The sequence below is a fragment of the Garra rufa genome, chromosome 24 (genome assembly GCF_049309525.1).
Source record: "Garra rufa chromosome 24, GarRuf1.0, whole genome shotgun sequence".
NCBI classification, from domain to species: Eukaryota; Metazoa; Chordata; class Actinopteri; order Cypriniformes; family Cyprinidae; genus Garra; species Garra rufa.
The window spans coordinates 13,631,021-13,647,201 of NC_133384.1; the positions used below are offsets into that span (position 1 = coordinate 13,631,021).

A 16,181-nucleotide genomic window follows, 5' to 3' on the forward strand; every position below is an offset into this window, starting at 1 on the left:
GAGTTTTTTGACATACTCTAACTGTCTTGAACAGGAATACACAGAGTACATGTAGAGCTAGACAAGACAAGCATATGAGGTTAAAAAGTAAATAAATTGTAATTTTTTTTAGAAAAATAACGATTTTTGGGAAGTTCAAACTCATGGGCACCATAGAAGTCCACTATATGGAGAGAAATCCTGAGATGTTTTTTCTCAAAAAACATAATTTTTTTACGACTGAAGAAAGAAAGACATGAACATCTTAAGTGACAAGGTGGTGAGTAAATTATCTGTCAATTTTTGTTCTGTATCTGAATTTATGACATATTAAAAGACTAATTACTTTCACCCTAAATACTAATTAGTTGTAATTCCACATTAGGTTTTGCCCATTTGTCAGTAAGATTTTTTTACTAATTTATAACACAATAAAATTGAATATGCTCCCTTATTCTTTTGTTGTTTGGATGTTGTTTGAATTTTTACCTAAATATTTTGTTACACTGAATGACAATGTAACATTATTTCATCCAAATGTTAACGTTTTATTCTCCAAAAACCTATTTGAAACCTTAAAAGTAGACACTTACTTACATTTAATGTGCTATGGACAAGAAATCACTTTTGTAAATTTCTTTTGATGTGGACATCTTTGACTCATATACAGATGCACCTGCCTTATGTGGCCAGTTTCTACTAGATTATAGATGATGCATGTTTGACACATTGCCTTTGACGCCAACAACAAAAGATATGGAGACCATTTTCTCCTCCCAAAAGTTGATATGTCGATTTATTGTACTCACTGAGCACGATTATATGGTTACATATGAAACATCATTAGATGTTTTTGATTACATTTACAGCCAAAACTGTTAAAAGCATCCATAAAGCCTTCAATATGAGTGGGTAGGCTACATAAAGAGGCCCCCAGTGTGCGATTTCTCAAACAATGCTTTCCGTCGTATTACAGAAGAGAAAGTGTCAATGTGAGGAGGGGAATGAGACAAGGGTTAAGGTAAATAATGCCGTCTGTAGTGTGAAAGGGCACATTGGCTATACAATCTTTCCTTTAATATGGGAGCGGTGCGCACCTGCGATAAGATGATTCATTAGATAGGGCCCTGGTCTGACAAGCCTCATCGTTCAAGCCTCTGGATACTGATGGAACAATTCTGCAGCCGGCCCCGTAAATATGACAAGGTCAGCATTTTATCCCCTGCACTCCCACGCTGCTGTCCAATCTAAACACAACGCCCCTTTCAGGCTCGCTCTATCGGGGCTAAAGACGGGGCACGAAGGTCAACACTGAAGACTGGATTTGGGTATGTAGGTTACATTATACTAATAAAGGAAATGATGTTCAAACCATTTCAGAAGTATGTTTACTTGTCCTTCGACTTACAGTCCGATGATTAATGTGCGGCAGACTTTAGCTTACATGTGCATTTCACATGTGCACAATCTTTTAAATTTGCTGCGTGTGTGTATATAGGTACAGTACCTGTCCTTGTGCATTGGTGACCAGTTGTCCAGTGACCCCCTGCAGGCTGGAGAGAGCATTACCAAACACCTGTGACCCGGCAATTGAACCCATCGCTGCTGCTGCGGCAACCGCTGCCTGACTGGCCAGAGGGTTGAGCTGAGGAAGTGAACACATAATTAAATCTAATGATTCAGCACATTGATTAGAGCAAGAAGTGATTAAATTCTGCAATCAGAGGCATTTTTCATAAAGATCTTAAATGAGGTGACAGCTTTAAATTAAGCAGATATATTTATACCTAACAGAACAAATTATACTTAGGTTAAACAAGAACTGAATTACAGAGCATCAATCTTTTGAGTGTTATGGATTAAAAATAAAGAATAAAGATGTTCGATGGATGAACAAAATGGATAATGATTAATGGTTAATAGGGACGTATCAAAATCTTATGATACAATCATATCTCGATAAGAAGTCCATAATACAATATTAAAAAATGACTTTTGTATATTTTAAAGTACAAAAGTAAATGAGAGTTCAAAATTAAAAGCTCCAACCCATGTTCTTAACTAAGAAAACTTAAGACAGAAAAAAAAAGTCAGTGAATTGACTTGTACCTGAACTTTAAAGGGGATTTAACCCTCTTTTTATTTGTGGTATACTGTCTCAGTCAATTACATTCAGACTATTGTCTTAGGAAGCCAAACCAATGAATTGAATAAAAAAAAAAAAAAAAACAATTGAATATAATAATAGAAATAACAATTTTCTATTATAGTTATTCCTATGACAGTAATAGCCATATATTGTAAAACAAATTAAAATAAATATTTGCTAGGTATATTATTTTTCTTTTACACTAGGGAAATTACAATACTTATTTCCTAATTTGTACACTTGAAAGAGATATTTTAAAATTGGACTGCAGTAACATTAGCCATTTAAACCGCTAACTGTCAGCAATTCATACTGTACTTTTAAGCTCTTATTTTGACGGAAACGGCACTAGAGCTTTTATTTTGAAGGAAAACTCCAGCTTCGATGAAAACATGCTTACAAATACACGTCTCACTGCAAATCTGGTAAAATGCTGTAATCATCTGCCACGAAAGTAAAGCATAACTGGTGGCAGTTGCATTTTTAAACACACGCTAAACTCACAGCACATGCAATTCACTGTGAACTGAGCCATTCTGAGGTGCACTGTAAAAAAAAAAAAAAAAACACTATTTGTTGAGTCAACTTAAAATATTTTTGTTACCATGCTGCCTTAAAATTTTAAGTTGAATCAAGTCAAATATCTAAGTTGTCACTTAGTACAACTTGACATTTCAAGTTGAAAATCCTTCAAATCTAAACTTTTTCTTAGTTGACTAAAATTTTAAAGCAACCAGGTTACAAATTGTTTTAAGTTTACTCAACCAATTGTTTTTACAGTGTGTGGAAAACACTGGATCATGAGCTGATCACCTGAACGAAGTGCATGCTTTGCTTTCAAACACGCAGTGAAAACTTGACTAGATAGAGGGGTTAAGCCATATTGTGCTTTTGAAAACTACACGTTTTGTCCGAAAGACCTATCGTTTCATATCGTCATGTGACCACAATGATAACGAGATAGTTTTGTGATTGCGATACCATGATATTGATAATACCGTTACATCCCTAATTGATAACTATTATACTATATATCACTATATAAATAAATTTGATTTTAGAAGGCATTTATTCCTTCCTTCCTTCCTTCATGCATTAATTCATTCAATTTTTTGCTCTGTTTTACTTTCATTTTAACCCCTGTGGTTGATTTCTCCTCATTGTAGCGATTTGCCATTGTCAAAAACACACACGCAAGCACACATACAAACGCACTGGTGAATAAATCAAGCTAACCTCCTAATAAGCCGGGTGAATGCAGTGCTTATTTGGTTGCAGGGATGCAGAATACAGGCTTATTAGGTTCTTTAAGTAGATCAAGAGCTCACGCAGGACTGCACACAGACTCCCCAATTACTCATCACAATGAGGCAGTAATGGAAACAGCGCTCCGAGCAGACAGAGGAGAACAGGCGCGGTGACAGCAGACAGAAAGAGTAAAAAAGACAGCATATCCTAATGGCAGTCAACAGTGATATAGACAGCAGGTTATTTCTGAAATCAAATTGCTATTCTTTCTTGACAAGTTCTGAGTTTGCTTTTGCTATGAATCTTGAAGCGTATAATCCCAAAAGATGCTGTCAGAACAAGAGCTCACAGGTGTACGGTGATGATATTTTTGATGCCATGTGCTTTAAAGGGATAGTTCACACTGTAATTAAAATTCTGTCATCATTTATTCACCCTCGTAGCTTTCTAGACCTATATGACTTACTTTCTTCTGTATGACACGAACAGAGAAATTCTGGTTGTTTTTTTTACCATGCAATTGGTGCACAAGAAATTGTTATTATCATCAATTTTGAAAGCTGTTGTGCTTTTGTTTTTGTAAAAACTACAATACAGTTTTTATTCAGGATTGTTTGATGAATAGAAAGTTAAGAATGACAGCATTTATTTTAAAAATAGAAATCCTTTCCCTATTGAAAAAAACAGCATTTGCTGGTTGGGTATGTATTGAAGCATGGTAACTGGTTTAAGCTGGTCCTTAGTTGGTCATAAGCTGGTTTAAGATGGTCCTGAGCTGGTTTAAGCTGGTCCTGAGCTGGTTTGAAGATAGCGATGAGCTGGTTCTGAGCAGGAAGTAGTTGCTTGGGACCAGCACATGACCAGAGCATGTGAGCGAAGCAGAGTGGAACGGAACGGTATTTAATTATTAATTTAAAAATGTGTCTTGTTTTTGAAGCCACTTAGCAAACCTTCCTAAAGGTACAGCTATTTGATTTTCATTAGGCCTACTTTATTTCCATGAAAATACAGCTTAAGTTATTGTGCAACAGAACATTCTAAACATGCACACAAGATGAAATGCACATAGAATTGCACAAAATACACCTTGCTTATCAGGCCCATAAAAAGCACACACAAGATGAAATGTGCTTAACAAAGAATTATTTAGTGGCGATAATAAAATTATTTTTTTTCTAAAATTAAAATAGACCAAAACTGTGGGGAAATGCGGTCTAATAAAACCAGCTAAGGACCAGTTTAAACCAGCCCATGACCAACTAAGGACCGCCTTAAACCAGCTCAAACCAGTTACCATGCTTCAAAACATACCTTTCAACCGGGAAAAGATTTCTATTTCAAATAAATGCTGCACTAACTTTCCATTCATCAAACAATCCTGAAAAATAAAAAAGCACAACTGCTTTTAAAATGAATGATAATATTAATTTCTTGTGCACAAAATCGGCATATTAGAATGATTTCCGAAAAATCGTGTTTAAATATTATTTATTTTAATATTTTGTAAATATATTAAAATAGAAATAGTCTATTAATAATACAGTTTTACTGTATTTGGATCAAATAAATGCAGGCTTGGTGAGCATAAGACTTAATTGCATGGTAAGAAGCAACCAGAATTTCTCTGTTCGTCATTTGTCAATCTTTACAGGATTTTAGAATTTACTTTTAGAAACATTAGACAAACTATTGTTTATTCCACATGTTCTCGAACTAGCAAATTACCAAAGGGCATTTTGGGTTGAGCGAGCGGCACTGAGTGTATTAAGCGAGCGGAGCAGAATCTACAGAAAGACGCTCTCCGCTCCCAAGGAAATATGACCGTTATGCTCCCCGCTCAACTCCGCTCACATGCTCTGCACATGACCAGCTTAAACCAGCTCAGGAGCAGCTTAAACCAGTTTATGACCAACTAAGGACCAGCTTAAACCAGCTGCCATGCTTCAAAACATACCTAACCAGCATATGCTGTTATTTCAACAGAGTTTTAACATTATAAATGTCTTTACTTCTACTTTTGATTAATTTAATACATCCTTGATGAATAAAAGTATTAATTTATTTTAAAAAACCCAACTTTTGAATGTTTCTGCAAAAGCATCATAAAAATGCCATAAAGATGGCATCTTCATAGGAGTTAATGGAGAAAGTAGTAATTCATAAATGATTTGTTCTTTTGAGTCATATCTTTTAAACAAATGTAATTGAATCGGATTGATCTGGTTCTCGAGTTAAACTCTTTGACTCAATAATCCAATCCTTTTGCACCCTTATGAAGTATTGCCAGAACATTCTTTCAACTATTTCCTTTTTATTTTGTGGAAAAGGTTTGGAATAACACAAGGATGAGTAAATGATGACAGAATCGTTGGGATTTTTGGGTGAACTAAAGAAGCAGCAGGAGAAAAGTAACCATGTCTAACAAATTTCAGCCAATATTCTCCTCCTGTTTCCTGTATCCTCTGTCCGCACCCCCCATCTCTCAGCGGGGGCCATTCAGCTTTGTTAAAGTGAGAGCATTCAGCTGCCATTCATCTTTCATCTTATCACACCATCATATATTACCAGGCTCTCTGAAATCAAATGATGAGAAAATACCACGGAGCGATCAATACTTTTTCATTGACAGTAAAGGTTAAGCACATTAAGAATGACACCGCATTTGTCTTATGAAATCATATTTCATGTTGGTGGCCTAAAATTGGCTGAGATTGATACTATGTCCCCTGGACTGAAAGTCACCCTTTTTTTATCACTAATCACAGAAATCGCCTCTTTGTGGCCGGCGTTTCTTTGTCCTTCTGCAAAAGTCAAGTGCCAGTTGATAATATCAGCGACCCAAAATGTTAAGGGCAACGATTTTAGCTCCTCAATGCCTCACCATGTGGCTATTGTGAGCGGTAAAAGCTCTCTGAGACTTCAGGACATTTCAGCCTTTCATCTTTAGAATTCGTCAAGAGATTTGCAAATGATTCTTCTGTATGCAGAGGCAGCATGGAGATGCTACCTTAAAACAACCGTAAATGATTTCTCAACGCTTCGTCCTAAGCGTTCATCCTTTTTATTGTCGCGCATTAGTAAAATTTCAAATCGCTTGCGATTTCCTGCCGAGTAACCCAGTGACACTGTGAATGCTTATTCTGTTAAATAGAAAAGCAGAATAGCTTTGTGATTGCAGGAAAGGTGTCGGCGTAGGGAGCATCTTATCTTGGACTAACATCTTCAGATAATAAAAACATGTATTTCTGAGAGGGGGTGAGATGCAGAGAGAAAGCGCACACGAGAGAGAGATGGACAAGGATGGCAATATCAAGCAGGGATTGAATTCATAGATAATCCTCTCACCCTATCTGAGGGCAAACACTCTCTCTTTCTCTTCCCTTCACTCTCTCTCTGACGGAGTAGATGAAACGCATTCTCCTGGAATGATAAGAAGGCCAGTGAATTATATGAGCTGATACATATAGGATCATCTTTAGTGATCCACTGACATCTGAATCTGCTTTAGTTCATTTCCTAGCTTAACTTGAGAAGAGAGTCAAACATTGTCTCAAAGCAAGTATCTTAAAGATAACTTTGGCTTGCTCATTTAGGGTTTTAATAACAATTAATATTCAGCAATATTATTCGTTTCTGATTATTTCAGATGGGAACTAATTTTGAACTGAATTGAGCTGGATAATGATACTAACTTTGCAACACTGGCACTGTTACTGTAATGAACTGAATCAAGTCTGAAATGAATTAAGCAGAATAATGATGCTATTTAGGGTGTGTTTACACTTGTGTTTCAGTTTGTTTGGTTCATTTGGTCCAGACCAAACATGAAAATGATATATTTGGTCCTGGTCCACTTAGCGTTCACACTGGCATTTTTGACAGCAAACCTAAAGATACCGAATCTATTTGGTCCATGCTGCGTTCGTATCTTATTCAAACCACACCAGAGTTCATTTGGAAGTGGACTGTGATCCATCTTTTTAACAGTCACAGGATAACACCAGGATTTGGATGGCAGCATTCACATTTATTCAAATGAACCGCACTAACAGAGCATTCAAACCCAAGTTCATTTTAATCAAACCAAACATGACAAGTGTGAACACACCCTTAGTTTTACAGACCTGTAAAACTGCTTATATTTTAATTTAACTCATTTTATAATTAATAAACTACAACACTGGCACAATAATTGAACTGAACTGAATCAACATTGAACTCGGTTGAATAATGACAGTGCTGTCTTCCGTGGAGCAGCTTTACAGCTAAAATGTAAAATGTTTCATAATTAATTACTTTTACAGAATTAAAAAGTAAAAAGGTTAAACTTAGTAAATACAATATACTGCTTGCTGTTAAACACCGTATGCCACAGAGCATATATGTTTGGCATTTATGGAAAAGTCCTTATTGTCCAGTTATTGTTTACTGTTTCCTTCTTGTAATTTTAGGAGCGATCAATAATATTTAAGCCCATTAGAAAACACTCAGCAGCTCAGCGGGGCAGATTAAGACTCCGTAACTTGGGGGGCAGCAGGAAGGAGACATGGAGAATGTGTGGATTGCAGGGGATTGCAGTGTTTGTCATCTAAACAGGTGATTTTCCGGCAGGCTGCCTCCACTTGGAGCCATGTGGGGAGGCAGGAAACCATGTTACCGCTCCACTATTTGTGTTGATTGTATCTTTGTGTGTGGATCTAAACAGCTGGCATCCTTTTTACAGAAAAACAGCAGGTAAACCTTTCGGTAAATGTGACAAAACGCCTGTTCTTTCTCTCTCTCGTTTTCTCCTCTTAGAGAGGTGGAGGTTAAAGTTAAAGGGGTTTGATAGAGAGTACTTGATCTAATAAGTTTGTCATGTTTTCTAATGTTTTTTTCCCCTACCTATTTTAAAAAGTATTGTCACAAGATCTCTCAGAAATCATTCTATAACAGTCTTTATGTTTGCTTAGCTGTGTTGCTACACTGCCACTAATTAAAAAAAAGTTAGTGGAAGTTTGTTACTGGAAAAGAAAGAAAGAAAGACAGAAAGAAAGAAAAACAGAAAGAAAGAAAGAAAGAAAGAAAGAAAGAAAGAAAGAAAGAAAGAAAGAAAGAAAGAAAGAAAGAAAGAAAGAAAGAAAGAAAGAAAAAGAAAGAGATGTTTTGCGCCTCATGGCAAAGTGGGTGAGTAAATTTTAAACTCTATTAAGTTCTGCGAGGCCTGCAATGGCCATTTGACCAGCGGGGTCAGATGGAGCAACAACCCATGTAATCTCCTGAACAAGGGAAAAAACAGCTTGCCGTTACCATGGCAAGGGACTTCTGGACATCAAAGTGAACACTCCAAAAGCTAGAGTTCATTTTCCGCCTGTTCCGTTCAGACTGCAAATTTAGACTTAATCGCTTTCTCTGCTAATACAATAGGAAGAGGCAGGCCTCAAGGGACAGGCTCCTGCTAACACTACAGGTAAAAATAAGCTAAAACACCACCTCTGGAGATAAAAAAAGAGGTTTAAAAAACATATATTGGCAGGACATATGAAAACAATGTCATAGTAAGAAAATCCATATGATGTGCTTTATATAGGACAATATTTGTATTGAAATTTGGTCAATGAGTAATTTTGTGTTAGCCTTATTTAAGGCTGCAGTACGTAAGTTTTGTCTCTTCGTCGCCTTTTCTGTTTGAAACCTGCAATTGCAGTTATTTGCGGAATTATCACCTTTATGTGGGTTGTGCATCGGCAAGACCCTTAGCGCAGATGAATGTAAGGTGTACTTGTGGCTGTCAGTCACTGCATAGTTGTGGATAATGTAGTTAGGAATCACAGATTCTACATCTTGGAAGTACGACCCAAATAAGATTTTTTACCAGATATTGTCATCTGAACAAGTAAGTAACATGTCTGCCATTTTTGTTCTGACCAAATTGCCTTGTGCTTGGCAAAGCTTCTCAGCGCGGATGAATCTAATGTTTTGAGTCTAATGTGTGGCTGTCAGTCACTGTACCATTGTGGATGCTGTACTTCGGAATCACAGATTCTACATCATCAAAGTATGACCCAAATCAACAGGTTCTCACTCCCAAGTCGTCCCATATTGACGTTTGGTCATTTTTTGATGTGCAGGGTCCTCCACTTCTTTAAATAAGAAACCCTTGCCATCAATAAGATGACGCAAAAGGCACTGGGAATTTTACTGTCATGATTAAATTATATATTGGGTAATAATATTGCCATTATTGCATATATATTGGAGTGTGATTTTTCAACAGTTGTATTTATATTGCAGTATTTACACATTTACAAGCACGTAACCCAACCTCTGCCCCTAAACCTAACCATTTGTCAATAAAACACATATATAACAGGCAGATACAACTACAGTCACAATTTATTTAAAAAATATGAATATTCCAAGTCTTCCGAGGCAAAACGATTGATTTGTGAAAGAAACAGGCGCGATTGCTGTCTCAGTCCGCCGTAAAGCTCATCCTGCGCAAATTCAAAAAATGCAGCCAAAAGAAGAAGCCTTACACCAGCCTTGGTTGTCAAATTCTATTGGCTCTTGTGTGTCTTGTGACTGATTACGGCATGCTTTTGTAAAATGCCATTGGCTCTTGTGTGTCTCGTGACGGATTGCGTCATGCTCTTGTCTGGGAGTATCTATTTGAATTATATGTGAGCACGTTAACAAAGCGGGATCTTTTTCAGCGATTAAAACCTTTTACTCTCTTGTTCGCATAAAGATATTGTATGGCTTCAAAAGACTTGGAATGCAACACAACTTGTTTGTAATGTTTTTATACTGCTTGTTTATGGTCAGTTTTTGCAATAAATACCTGTGACTGTACTTATATTTCCCTGTGTTTTATATTGTTCAGAAGTGGGTAGGTTTAGGGTAGGGGTGGGTTTAGTTGATCCAATCCAATCCAAGTATACATTCATATAAAATTATTTATATTTTTTACAAATGCATGCAAATCATTAAAATAAGACAAACAACTGAAAACAATGGAGGACCCTGCGGGTCAAAAAACAACGCTAAAGGGGTACCTCTGAGCATCGTCCTGACCAAACTGCAATATGTAAGAACTTGGGAGTGAGAACGTGTAGGATTTTTCAGCAGATATTGTCATCTGAACAAGTAAATAACATGTCTGCTGCTTTTGTTCTGACCAACTTGCCTTGTGCATCGGCAAGGCTTCTCAGCATGGATGAATCTAAAGTTTTGAGGTGTACGTGTGGCCGATGTGGATACTGTCTGTCTTGGAACTACGACCCAAATAAGAATTTTCACTGGATATTGTCATCTGAACAAGCAAGTAACATATCTGCCACATTTGTTCTGACCAACTGAGGAATAAAATGGCATTCCAATAAATCGCACTACCAATGTTGATTAAATCTAATGATCACTTCAAATGTATCACATAATATCACATCAATCCTTAATAAATTGTTAACAACAACAGACAGAAGACAAGAAGTTACATGCTTTTATTTCCTGCAAAAAAGCCTACCAGTACCACTCAAATGATAAAATAAAACTACAAGCTTACCGTTGTGAATCAGGCTAAGGTAAGGAAATAGTTTTGAACACTGGCTGGTTATGTACTTGCACAAAAATTGATTTGGGATCATTTTTAACTACAAAAAATTACGGACTGCAGGTTTTAAAAAAAATTTCACTGAATATAAACGTGAAAAAATTTACAAATTAAATTGATTTTTCTTACTCTAATGCCAAAAGAAATCTCACTAAAGCTTTGTTAGATTTATGTATTAAAGAAATCTAATGCTTAAAATTTGCTAATTAGGCATTAAAAAATACTTTCATTTAGTCTGTCAAGGACTACGATTAAAAAAAGTCTAAAAAGTCCAAAGAAAATAGTTTTTGCATAAAAAATAACTTGATTCAATATATTATCTGAAAAAAAAAAATATATATATATATATACTGATTAACCTTTTTTTCTTCAATGTGCAGCTATTCTTTGCCAGTTAAATGGGACACCAGACAATGGATTCAGTGTCTGGACAGATCTGACAAGGACTGCTATTAAACATCTGAAAAGCCGAAAGAAAATTGTTTTTGCATCATAGCAATTCCTAAGACGATCACACCTCTGTTTCACCCTTTTTTCTTTTCCCCCTCGCTCTCTCTGTCTCTCCTTTTTCCCATTATAGAGAGTGGACATAATCAGAAGTGACACATCTGAGCATGCTCACAGTCTCCCAAGCGTCACTTCCAGACCTTATGCTACCTCCTTAAAAAAAAACTCTCTCTTTCTCCCACGTTCCCCAGCCTGGAGCCTCCCCTCTGCCCGGGTACATCAAAACACCATTAGACTGTCCCAAACACCTCAGCTCCCCTGTCGGACCCCTGGAGCACATCACCTGCCGTCTCCTCTGGACTCTCCTCACACTACCAACGCTACTTACAGAGCCCCGTTTCACCTTCCCATTGACAAATAAATAAATAGCTGAGAGAAAAACAGAAATATACAGACTCGAGGGAAGAATAGGTGAGAGAGTAAAAAGCTAGAAGAAGAAAAACAGGAATGAAGAGACGTGCAACGCTGTAAAGTTGAAGAAGCTAAGCTGGAAGTCTTGGGTCAGCCCTCCCATGATGCACTGCGCTGAAAACTGTGTGGCGGCATAAAGGGCCACATCTTCACACACGAGGGCTGTTTAAAATGCTGCACTTCATCAGATAAAAAGCACAACTGTTGGGAGAAGAGGGGGCAAAAGGGGTCACGTTTAACGGGGCGGAATGCAAATGACAGAGGAACAAGGAAGGAAATTAATGACAAATGTACCTATAAAGATGTGATGGACTGCCCAGTGCTGACCGTCAATCATGTGACTCATTAACTCCAAGCATAATTAACTGCTTTTGGTGTCATTATATAAAATCCTGCTTCCATAACTATAGCCCTTAAAATCCATACAGGAATTTTAGGCCATCAGTCATCCTTGCTCTATTTTTACTGCAAAGAGGCAGTCCTGGATAACCTCCAGTACGGTTTTAATAAATGTATATTTTATTTATATATTTACAAATTCCATCTTTTATCATTTTTCCAATTGAAAAATTACCCCAAATGTTGTTTTGGCCGCATTTCCATCTGATTGATTAATGAAAATGTTTACTGCAAAACTAAAGTTCCAAGCAAAACTGCTGACTGCAGTGTTACATATATAGCACTAGTATTTCCGTAAGAAAAAAAAAAAGGAACCAAACGGATGACTCGGACCTGCTACTATTGGAAAACAAACTGTCCAAGAGACCATCAGTTTTGTGAAAAGTTGATATTACATTTATGATGCCCACCTGAGACCAGGTCTCCATCAGATTTTTAATCTCCCCTGTAATTTCCTGCGATAAAAAAGTGATAAATATAATAAAAACATCAAATGCAAAAGGATCAATGGTTGTTTGTCTTTAAATGACTGAAAGCTAAATATTGCATGTCTTAATCAAAGTGAAAAAATACAGAACATCGTGTCTATATTTGTGGAAACTTCAACTATTTTAATTCATCATGTCAAATTCTCCTCTCCGGCATTTAAACAGAATGCCATCTCTTTTCACTTGCTGTTGTTTGACATACAGATCCAGCATTTGAATGACTTTAATATTGGCTTAATCAATGGCTGGTGATCTTTTGATGGCCTCTATTCAATAAAGCCCAGCGTCAGCTGTGTGTGAGTTTCATAACTAGAATAATGGTAAATGATTACTCCTCCGCATGGCGTCTCAGAGTGAGCCGAGCTAATGAAGAGAAATGGTTGGGTTTGGAGCTGGGGCTGCCAGCTGCCATTTGAGAACTCGGAGCACTGAGATTAATGGTGACTGAGCAGGGCTCTGTGGCTATGATGTGGTCAGAGGTCCGATCGATAATACACACACACACACACACACACACACACACACACAAACCTGACCCACGCATCCATTTATACGCAGACACACATGCAAATACACTCAACCAAACTTTAACACACACACACACACACACACACACACACACACACACACACACACACACACACACACACACACACACACACACACACTCATCCCTAATTTCATATTATAAATGTGTATTCTATAACCACACCATTATCCGGTGTTAACATGCCTTATTTATTACTTTTATGATATTTGTGGGTGTGGAGGAGTGGGTGATTCAGGCATAAATACTGTAGCGAAGAAGAGGAGTTGTAGAAGAAAAAACTTTTCAGAATAGGGCCCAGGACAGAACCTTGAGGATCACCCTAGATATTTAGTAAGAGAAAGAGAAAGAGAGATGAAGCGACAGCGAAGTCTACTTATGGGCAGTTAATTCACTCACAATTAACTTGGTAACGTATATATGCACTTATTTTTTTATCTAAGTAATTGGCACACATGTACAGCTCCTATCCTGAATGAGGAATATTAACATTTTCGAAACTGTTTGTCAAGATTGCTTTAAATTATAAATTGAACACTAAAATTGGGCAATAATGGTTTATAATAAACAGTATTATAAACTGTGTTTTTTCTCCATCTGTTTTTACAGACACACTCTTCATGATCCTTTAAGTTTTATTATTATACTCATAGTGGAGTTTTAATAAAATTGGTGACTCCAAACATGCAGAAAATATTACGTTATAATATCTGACAACTCATTGTAAATGTCAAGCTGTTATTGTATATATCCAAATGTCTACAATTTGAAGTCTTCTATTTCTTACTAGGTGCCCCGGTGCAGCGTTTTCTTTTTTCCCTGAAAATAATCCCTCATTTTGAGTAAATAAAAAGTTGCTTTGCTTTCAGCTCCCAGATTTTCCTCACTGGCTGCATCACATGCTTTATAATTATTCATACCAAACGCTGTGCTGCTGTTGATGGGCAATAGTCTTATTTTCTGCTTCAGTCACCAGTGCACATTTGTATTTTCATATAGTGGGAGTTTCGTTATGTAAGGCAATTTTCTGCCTTCTTAAGAAGAGCTGTCTATTGGGCTGCATTAATGAGTGAGTGAGTGAGAGAGAGAGGGAGAAGGAAAAGAAAAAAATAGAAGAGATCGAAGAGAGACCGCACAGGGCATGGATAAAACAAGTGAGGAAAGGAAAAATGAGAACAGGACAGAGGTTAGATATTTCTTTGCCTTATGTTACACAGGAAATACTGTGTTAAATCTTTCTTAACATGAATAAATAACAAAACATAATAAAAGAATCCTACATTTAATAATCCTACAACCCTAATTACACACTCTTTAAGCAGCCCATTGTGCAAAACGTTACACAGATTATCAATGTCAGCATGAAACACTGCAATACACTTTCATTATGTACTCTACTAAGTAAAATTCTCAACAAGACAAAAAATTGGGCGGGGCTTGACTTTATCCAGTCAGAATTGATTGGATTGTGAAAAGTGCTTTCTGCTGAAAAGTGGTTGGAAGGGACAAGCTGAAAAATGAGGAATTTATGAAATATTGCTGAAAGGAGAAGTTCACTTCCAGAACAAAAATTTACAGATAATTTACTCAACCCCATGTCATCCAGGATGTTCATGTCTTTCTTCAGGCTAAAGAAATTATGGGTCTTAAAGGAGAAAATTTCCGGATTTCTCTCCATGTAGTGGACTTCTATGGTGTCCGCGAGTTTGAACTTCCAAAATGCAGTTTAAATGCAGCTTCAAAGGACTCTAAATGATCACAGCCGAGGAAGAAGGGTCTTATATAGTGAAACGATCAGTTATTTTCTTTAAAAAAATTACAATTTATGTACTTTTTAACCTCATATGCTTATCTTGTCTAGCTCTACATGTACTCTGTGTATTCCGGTTCAAGACAGTTAGGGTAGGTTGAAAAACACACATCTCATTTTCTGCTCCAACTTCAAAATCACCCTACATTGCTGCTTTTTTGTAAACCTTGTTTGATCTTCTTTGCATGCTCACTTTAAAAACTTTATAAACACTGGGTTGGTACTTCTGCAGCGATGTAGGATTATTTTGAAGTTGAAGGAGAAAATGAGATGGGAGTTTTGTGACCAGTACACACACAGCTAGACAAGACGACCATTTGAGGTTAAAAAGTATATAAATCATCCTTTTTTTTTTGTTTTTAGAAAATAACTAAATGTTTCGGTAGATAAGACCCTTCCTCCTCGGCTGGGATCGTTTAGAGCCTGCATTTTGGAAGTTCAATCTCGTGGGCACTATAGAAGTCCACAATATGGAGAGAAATCCTAAAATGTTTTCATCAAAAATCATAATTTCTTTACGACTGAAGAAAGAAAGACATCTTGGATGACAAGAGGGTGAGGAAATTATCTGTAAAGTTTGGTTCTGGAAGTGAACTTCTCTTTTAAAAATCATATAAAAAAATTACAAACTTTCTCTTAGATAACCAATAAGTTATTCATATGCATTATTATGTAAGTAGGATACAAAAATAACATCAATTTAATTGTATTTTCTAATTTCATGTTGAGAGCAGGAAGCATCTGGCATCTCCCAGAATTTTTTTTTGTATAAGTTAATGGCAATCTGAAAACAGTTTGTGACTAATATATAATTTCAGAAAGAATGCTTATTTGAAAGAATTGATTTCCTTTATTAAGCAAGCATGCATTAAATTGATGCAAAGTAAAGACATTTATAATATTAATATTACTAATGTTGCTAACAAGATTTCAAATAAATGCTGTTCTATTCATGAAAAAAAGTATTATGGGGTCCATAAAAATACACAGCACAGCTGTTTTCAACTTTGATTATAATAAGAACTGATTCTTGAGCACCAAATCAGCATATT

General features: G+C 36.5%; 1 protein-coding gene across 1 annotated transcript in view; it reads right to left on the bottom strand.

Moving 5' to 3' along the window:
* pou6f2 (POU class 6 homeobox 2) overlaps window positions 1-16,181 on the bottom strand; it is a 100,331-nt gene that overhangs the window by 22,819 nt on the left and 61,331 nt on the right. Inside the window, exon 4 of the mRNA XM_073830542.1 lies at window positions 1,487-1,624. Coding sequence (XP_073686643.1) covers window positions 1,487-1,624 — 138 coding nt within the window. The remainder of the gene's footprint in view (window positions 1-1,486; window positions 1,625-16,181) is intronic.